The 9,479-nt window shown below is 36.6% G+C and overlaps 1 protein-coding gene across 1 annotated transcript; it reads right to left on the reverse strand.

The window, feature by feature from the left end:
• On the reverse strand, nt 2,574-3,033 carry LOC110268983 (the record flags this gene model as incomplete). The annotated part of the gene is given in 1 exon segment (XM_021116182.1): nt 2,574-3,033. A coding segment is annotated over 1 exon segment (419 nt), but the record flags the coding sequence as incomplete, so codon positions are not given.

Here is a 9,479-nt window from a genome sequence, read left to right on the forward strand (position 1 = left end):
TTGGTTATCTTTTTAATTTTTGTTTCTAGTGATCTTTTGATCACTAATAATTCGACTATAATGAAAAGTCGAGGAAGTGGATTGTTTTACTTTTTTGCTATTGATCAAAATCTACAAAAGAGGGTAGGTAATCGAACCGAATAAATGGTAATGAGGTTAAATAAAATTCGGCTTCATAGTGGACATCAACTATTTCTGCGTGGTAAGCCGGGTTTGATGTATAACTCGTTCTGTTCAGGGAATGAGCTTTCTTTCGCTTGAGACGGATGAGGTAATACGTCGACTTCCGGAAAAACGGTGGTGGAGGACACCTGTAAAGGCACTCCGACGCTCAAATTAGTAATAGAAGATGAGTATAATGTTACTTAGAATGAGTAGCGTATCTTTTACATAGTTAGGGTTTAATATTTATTGAATATTACTTCTTTAAAGAGGTTGAGATATTTGTTGATCTTTCCGTCATTATTTGAGTTTGTTTCTGAGTGAATTTGTTATCAGCGATATTCTCTTTAGCTGAAGATAAGTCAGGTTTATTATTGGATTTGAATTTTGATTTATAGGCATAGTTAAATCGAATTATAACTATGGAATCGATTTCTAATTTTATTATAGAATGTGTTTTAATTATATAATATGAATTCGAATCAAACTGGATTACCTAAAAGAGTAAAAATACACCTAATTAAATAAAAATAACAAACACAAATCTAACAAAATAAATTTCGAGTCCATACTGAATTTTGAGTCGGATCTTACACCCTCCTAGTTTGAACACTAGATTAGGACCTAGGTGGACTATAGAGAGTACTAGCTACTGTTTACTACTACTTAAACTAAAAAGTTGGTGGATTATCAACACTCGATTGGTTTAACAATGGATAAATTAACTTATTATCTTTTATATTTCTCAAACTGAAAGTAGTTGATCGAATTCTTAACATCTTTAAATAAAATTATACATTAACTAGTATTAATATTGACACGTGGATTTTATAAAATTATATCTTTAACAAGAAAACTATAGCTACTATATATTATATTCTTATATTTATTAACTATATATTTGATCAATAAACATAATCAATATAAATATAAACATAAAATAAAATAAAAGAAGAATAATTAGTATCTACTTAATTCTTATGAAGCCGTGGCCTATGTTTTCATATTTCATAACACAGTTTAATTTTCTATCGTTTTCGATGTATTGAGGTTGCTAGCAGAGAAAGGAGTTGAGGAATTGAACTCTAATAACAAGGAAGCTGGTGGTGATGACAATGATGGTGGTGTTGATACAGGAAAATGCTGGTTTGTTGGATGTTGTGAATTTGTGACTTATTACAGAAAAAAAAAAAAAAACATTTTTTTTGCTACAATAAATAGAAGTGTATTAGTAATTATGACAAATAAAATTAATCTAATTTGTTTTCTAAATATTACATAAATCTCTTTCTAGCTAAGGGATGTCCTTGAGAGTAGTTTTGTGTAACTTTACCCCACCGTTCCTTTATTCTTGACTTTGAATGCAAGTTTACTCGATGGAAATGCTGAAACTCCAAGAGTGTACGTGTTTGTGGCCCTATAATGTAGTTACACGCGATGCACGAGTATGATGTCATTTGTTAATATACAAGCTTTGTTGGTTTGGTGAGACACTACAAAGTGGCCTCCATCGTTTTAACTTTTAAGGTTCGTAACTTGGTATGAATATATATGATCTTTTGATGAATCTATATATGAAGCAAAATGAAGAAAAGAGAAAAGAGAGGAATGAATGATTTGTTTAGCCAACATATGCTCTAAAAATAGTTATGTAGTTATGTTATAAATAGCAAAGAGAAGAGAGGAAGGAATGAAGGAAAGAGAAGGAGAATACTCTTATAAATGATTTTTTGCAAGTGTATTTTACAAAGATAGAATATTTATTAGGAAGGAATGAATGTTTTGAAAATAAATTAAATTATACATGTATTTATATTTAAATATATTGATAACTGGAAATTAGATTTCAAATTTTTATAATATACTTTAATTTTATTAAAATTGACCAAACCCCAATTTACCCAGAATTCTTAATTTTACTTTTGTCCCAAATTAAACCCTAATTCCCAAATCAAACCCCAAAACCCTAACCCCTTCTAACCTAACCCTAACCACAGCCAATGTTCCCTTGACCATACCCAGCATCAGTTAAAAAAAAAAAGAAAGAAAGAAGAAAGAAAGGGAAGAGGGGGGAACGGAGACGCAGGAAAGGGGAAAGGGGAAGGAGAGGAAGGCAGCGCGGTGGGTGTCACTGCCACCGCCGCCGCCGCTATTGGCAAGAGAGAGAGAGAAAGAGAGATCCGCGAGAAGAGGAGGAAGAAGACGCACTGCCACACCCAACCACGTTCAGCCCGCCGTCACGCCGCCACCGCACAGCGTCGCCGCCATGCCTTCATTGCCACCAAACGCTGTCAAGCACGAAGGGAGCCAGACACCGCGAGGAAGAAGCTGCTCGTCGTGTCGGTCACCGTCGCTGGGCTGTGAATCGCCGCAGAGAACCGCGCGAGAGCTAGTGGAGGAGGGAGCCTCTACTGCGTCCCCGCCGTGCTTCCATCAGCGCCGAACCGCCATGCCGTCGCTGCTGCTGGGTTGACACCGCCACTACTGCCCAAGCCGTCATCATCGCATAACACACACACATAGAAGAGGAAGAAAGGATCTCTGCCGCTGCCAGGGTCGTTGGTGAGTTCTGTGCTACCATTAGGATCACTGTTCTGCCACCATTGAAGCTCGTCAGAGAAGGAGCTATTGTCAGAAGAAGATACTGCTGTCCTTGCTCTATACTGTTCTGTTCTGCCCCTGCTTCTGGTTTCGCAATTGCCAAAGTCTCTGCCGCCATGGGTATTGCCGTTGGGGTTGTTGGGAACCAACGATGGAGCTGCCCGGAAACCCTATTGTAAGCTATCTCTATTTTCAATTCCATTAAATTCATTTCCATTTCCGATTCCATTGAATTTGAACTCTCTATTTTGTTGCAACCTTGGTTACTGCTATGAGAATTATTGATGTCACTGTTACTGGAGTATCATTGGAATTGACGTCGCTATTACCCCGGTTAATGCTGCCCCTAGGATGTATGCCCTGGTCTTTGGTCTGTGTTCTTCTGAGTACCAAAGCTGCTGCTCCATTCCCGTATTTCTTTTGGGTAAGATTGGTTTTGTTCTACAACCAATATTCTGGTTATTGTTCCTTTGATGATTTGTTCTATTCTGCCCTTGCATTTGCTTCAGTTCCTATTAAATTTTCTTCCAAAGTTGCTGTTGCTGTTCCCGTGGGGGGTTATTGTTATCACTGTCGCCATGAATTGAAAGAAAAGGAAATTATCACGATTAGTTACGTGGACTCAGCTAACTGAGGTAGGGGTTTTCTTAAAATTTATTTTATAATTCAGAGTTGTGATAAATAGATATTGATGTAAAAAGATATATTTCTGTGATTATATTTGTCTTGTGGATATGATGGTTAGTTGGACTGGATTATTGGATGCTTGATTGCGTGAGTGGTGTATGGTTGTTGATAAAAACCGGTTTGAAATGTTATTTGCTTGATTAGTATGAAAAGTGGATTTTTCTTGGTTTTGGAGTTTACTTAGTAATATAAATGAATCGATTTTGGGGGCTGGTCTGATTTTATAAATGAACTACTATTTGAGCTGATTTGATTTTAAGAAGAGTTTTACTGTTGGAATTGGTTTGATTTAAAAATAATTTGGTATTGGAACTGGCTCAACTCTGAAAAATGTTTGAGATTTGGAAATGGTTGAAAAATATTTGAGAAATGTTTGGATGGGACCCGAAAAGGGTGGCAGTGTCCGAGTTTTAGAGGAGATGCTGCCGAAATTTTATAAAATTGGAAGTTCCACTTTAAGTATTATCTGAAAAGATTTGGTTTAAAACATTACATGTCCTAAGGTTGATTTATTTATCAAAGAAAGAAATATGTTTTGAATTGGGATTGTTAGTGAACGGAATGGAAAGAAGGATGATTGAGAATTTTCTCTGAAATATGGTTTTTGAATGAATTTGGAAATGAGATTTGGATTGATGAATGATTATGATGTTGAGAATGTTGAGAATGTTGAGATATGATCTTTGAATTATTTATATGGCTTATGAATTTGAAATATCTGAGATACGAGGTTCCCTGGATTAGATAATCACTGAGCTTGAAAACAGTTTTCTTATTGAATATCTTCTTATGACAACTTTGAAACTCTGTGGTGAGACCGTGTGGTTAGGTTCTCACCTCCTACAGCTTTACCTTTTCAGGAACCGGATGAAGAAGCATTAAGAAGAATTATATTGCGTTTGGTTTATATGTTGTTCTGTTAATTAGATTATTTTCTTCCCTCGTCTTTTTTTATAAGAGGGATAGGAGTTGTATGTTTTATATGTATATTATATTATGAGATATTATGTAAGGAGTCTTGTATATGAATCTATGCCTGCTTGTATTTTTATTAAGATAAAGTATTTATTTCCGGTTTGAAAAAAGAAATCAGCGATACAGTATTGAGTCACAGGCTCCTATTTTAATAGTTAGTATGTAAAGTAGTCGTAATACCTCTTGCTATCAGAGTAGCGCAGCCGGAAACGTGACTTTTGATAGTGAGGGTGTTACATTATGGTATCAGAGCGGTCTTTCCTGTAGAGCCTAAGGAATGGACCGATTATGCTTCAATTGCATACTCTGAGCGTCTGTCATGTAGTAGGTCTTGTTCGGATAACGAGAATTAGAGCTTTATGCACATGACAGTCTATTGATTAATGCCATAGGCCTTGCATTGCATAATTTCTAGTATTATGTTTGGCCGGCTTAACACTAGTGAATTATGTATATGGAAGTACCAATGGGTTATCATAGACATTATGCGAGTTATAGAAAATGCGAATCGCGGGTTTTGGGAACGTCAGGAGTTAATTATTGAGGCTATTCGGTTAGGAATCTTGAACTCTGCGAATATCATGTATCTTGTTCTTGTGGTATGCTCTAAGGTTTTTCTTTGCGATTCTTTTCTTGGAAAGTGATCGGATTATTTTCCAATCCTGTCCTCCTGTTCACATGCGCTCTTGTTTGATCCTAACTACATATGTCTGCTTAAAATTCTTGGTGTATTTACCTTCTTTATTTAGGCACTTCCTTTTGAGTCATGTATTCTTTGATATACATTTGAATCTGTTTTGATGCAGTATACCTTCTTAAGTTTTTATTTCGAGTCCTTTGTTAACAAATTGTGATTTAACAGTTTTTACGAATATCTTTATTTGATTATGTATTTAAGTATTCTTCAAAAGAAAGATTTTTGCCTCTTTTTAGTTGATTTTCATTTGACAAAGTTATTTTAAAATTAGCATGCGCTATTTTAAATGAAGTTTTGAAAAACTTCCTTATTTAGCGGAAATCTCTCTGTTTGCAATGCATCACTTATTTCTCTTTATGAATTTTATACCCTTTGATTCAAGCTTGAATTTGTTTCAGTATAAGGAATGATCTCAAAATTTTTAAAAAATATTGTCATTGACCTGAGCTATCTTTATTTCTGGACTTTGTATTCTATTTCAGTTGGAACTTGTTTCGATCAATATATTATCTTTTCTTTTATTCTTTCTATCAAAATTTTCTGAATTAGATTCTTTCTTAAGATGATTTGACTCTTTAGTTTCATATTTTACATTTTATGTGTATTCTAATCTAACCATATTCATTAGCTATCTTACAGATTCTTGCTATCACGGCTTCTAATTTTGTGTTTCTATACATGGAAAACATAATTTCTCGATAAGCTTCGAACTCGTTTTGCTACACCATACCTTATGATATTCTTTTGAGATTCTGTTTGGATCTTTCTGAAGAAGTTGATTGATGCGTCCTTTGTCTGATTTTATTCACAATCAATTTTTAAATTTTTTTTATGAGAATCGTTTTTACTTTTACATGCACTTCTTTTCATGAACTTCAAAATTTCTTTATATGGTTTAAACCTACATATTTGCAATATACGTTTACTCTTTTACTGATTTATAAAAGATTTCACTTTTGATTCTTTACTTAAATGTAACTTGATTCTTACCAACTTTGTTGCCGTTTTTATGCGTATCTTGTTAGTTATGTACTTAAATATCTTTCAAGACTCTTGAAGAAAGATTTTTGTTCTTGTTCCAAATAACCATTCATTTTACAACCCTCACATAACTTATTTCAACTTGAATATGTTTTGTTGTAACATAACCATTTATATTCTTCAAAGAAAAAAAATGATTAATTCATATCTTTTCTTTTTCAAAGGTAAAATAATTCCTCCTTATGTTTTTTCGTTTCTCTGTGGACATGTTATTTGGTTATGTTCTTAAATATTCTCTTGAATTCGGTAAATGACGCCATTGACTTTGATCATTTTCCTCTTGTAAATCTTATACTTTGATTCAGCTTGACTTTAATTCTGACAAATGCAAAATTTTTCTCTCATTGTTTCCATTGTAGTTCTTTAAACTCTCAATGCGTCCGCCTCTTGTTCGTAAACTACCGTTTGAATTTTTTAGAATGTCTATCCTTGTCATTATACTTCTCATCGTGAACTTTGTACTCTTTGATACCACATTGAAACTAATTGGGTATGACACCGAGACATAGACCTTTGAAAATATTAAGTGCTCCTTTTAATTAGGCAGTTTTGGCTTTAATTATTTCTCTTCTGTAAAATCTCATACTTTCTCAGCTCGGTTTGAATTTTTTTTAAACTAATACACTAGTTTTCTTGTTAATGATCCTATTGAATTTCGTTGAATTCAAGAGTTACCCTTTTAACTGTCAATTGATTCCTTTTCGGCAATCTTCATTACTTGTTTATGCTGTTTACTTGCAATTTCATCCATTCTTTTAAATCATTTGAATACTGTCCTCGTCGTTTGTTATTCCTTTCTAAAATCTTATGTCCTAAGTAAATTCAAGGTTTGTTTTAATGTCACGTATGATCTTAGATACGGTAAATAATACGTTAGTTCTTAGAACACAGTTAATGAACGTGGAAGGTGAAGCTTGTAAGTAAGTTACATTCTGGTAAGTGACATCAAAGGGAGTCGTGAAACCTTGTTTTACGAGAAAGAGTTTTGTTAATGTGGGACTTATGACCAGTTGTAAGGTTTACAAAGTGTTTAACAAAGTTGAGAACCTTCAGATGAGTTGCTCAACAAAGTACGGTTAAGAATGGTGGAGATAAGTTATGTTGAAGTTTGAATAGTTGAATCTCTGAAGTTGAGATAAGATCAGTAAACGGGCGTTAAGCACATCATTTTAACCCCAGCTTGTTTTATAGCCTTTTTCCGCCTTGCTTTACCATCACACGTTTGAAACATATTATTTTGTGCATCAAGCCTATCTTGTAACCTTGTTTCACATCATACTTATACCCCTTCTGCCTTTATGCCATATGAAAATTCTGGTATTTGAAACTATATATATATATATATATATATACTGAGAACTTTTTGCCTTTACCCCTTCTAACCTAACCCTAACCACAGCCAATGTTCCCCTTGACCATACCCAGCATCAGTTAAAAAAAAAAAGAAAGAAAGAAGAAAGAAAGGGAAGAGAGGGGAAGGGAGACGCAGGAAAGGGGAAAGTGGAAGGAGAGGAAGGCGGCGTGGTGGGTGTCACTGCCACCGCCGGCGCTGCTGTTGGCGAGAGAGAGAGAGAGAGAGAGAGAGATCCGCGAGAAGAGGAGGAAGAAGACGCACCACCACACCCAACCACATTCAGCCCGCCGTCGCACCGCCACCGCACAGCATCGCCGCCATGCCTTCATTACCACCAAACGCTGTCAAGCACGAAGGGAGCCAGACACCGCGAGGAAGAAGCTGCTCGTCGTGTCGGTCACCGTTGCTGGGGATGTGAATCGCCGCTGAGAACCGCGCGAGAGCCAGTGGAGGACGGAGCCTCTGCTGCGTCCCTGCCGTGCTTCCATCAGCGCCGAACCGCCATGCCGTCGCTGCTGCTGGGTTGACACCGCCGCTACTGCCCAAGCCATCATCATCGCATAACACACACACATAGAAGAGGAAGAAAGGATCTCTGCCACTGCCAGGGTTGTTGGTGAGTTCTGTGCCACCATTAGGATCACTGTTCTGCCACCATTGAAGCTCGTCAGAGAAGGATCTATTGTCAGTAGAAGATACTGCTGTCCTTGCTCTATACTATTCTGTTCTTCCCCTGCTTCTGGTTTCGCAATTGCCAAAGTCTCTGCCGCCATGGGTATTGCCGTTCGGTTGTTGGGAACCAACGATGGAGCTGTCCGGATGTAAACCCCGGTTAAATTAGTAGATAATTAGTTAATAAATTAGTTTTTAATAAGGAGGATTAGAAATGCAAATATTATATTAAATTAGGATAGAGCTCATCGAAACGAGAATTTTGACACCAATTTCGAAGAAAACGGTCTAAAATTGGACCGAACGGGCCGAACCGGTTGAACCGGACCCGAACCGGGCTGTCGGTCCAACCGGACCCACACTTTTAATGAGCCCGAAAGCCCTTTTTCTCCATTTCACCAGCTGCAGCGTGAAAATGCCCAGGGAGAAGAAAAACACTCCCGAACCCTTACGGTAACCTTCCAACCCCCGTAACTCCTCCGTTCGAGCTCCGATCGCCGCACCGTTTGCGGCCACGCGTTCACCGCGTCGAGCTCTACATTTCTACCGGAACAATTTCAAAAAGAAAGCAGGTTTGGACCCGAAAAGGGTGGCAAGTCCGAGTTTTAGAGGAGATGCTGCTGAAATTTTATAAAAAATTAGAGATTTTGTTTATATGATTATTTAAAAAGATTTAGATTTAAAGGTTATATGGTTTGATTTTGAGTTATTAAGAAAATGAGCATGTTTTAAGTTTAGTTCATTTGGAAAAGAATGAATTATGCTTTGAATTGGAACTATTGATGGACGGAATGAGAGGTGTGATAATGAAGGATAATGATTGAATATGATTGACGTATAATGATGAATGAGATGTGATTGAGAATGATGTGGATGTTGATGAATTTTAATTGAATTATTTATATGGCTTATGAATTTGAATAACCTGAGATACGAGATTCCCTGGATTAAGTGCCGTGGCTTGCCACCACGTGTACCAGGTTGAAAACTCGATACTCTGTTGACCCTACGACGTAAGTGTGACCGGGCACTATATAAATTCCCGGAAATGTTACCCCCATTGAGCAATATTGATTATTTGGGAAAAATCTATGCATAGACTCTTGGGGATGCACGTCGGGGGGACAGTCTAAGGACAATTCAGACTTGTCGGGTTGGCTGGATAACCGATAGATGAGCCTCATCAGCCATAGGACAGGCATGCATCATATGCATATTACTTGAATTTCTTGCTTGTGCTCTAATTGGGTGTGCCTAAATGTACTTGCCATGTTAAATGTATATTTGTTA

This window comes from Arachis ipaensis, chromosome B02 (assembly GCF_000816755.2).
Source record: "Arachis ipaensis cultivar K30076 chromosome B02, Araip1.1, whole genome shotgun sequence".
Classification (NCBI taxonomy): Eukaryota; Viridiplantae; Streptophyta; class Magnoliopsida; order Fabales; family Fabaceae; genus Arachis; species Arachis ipaensis.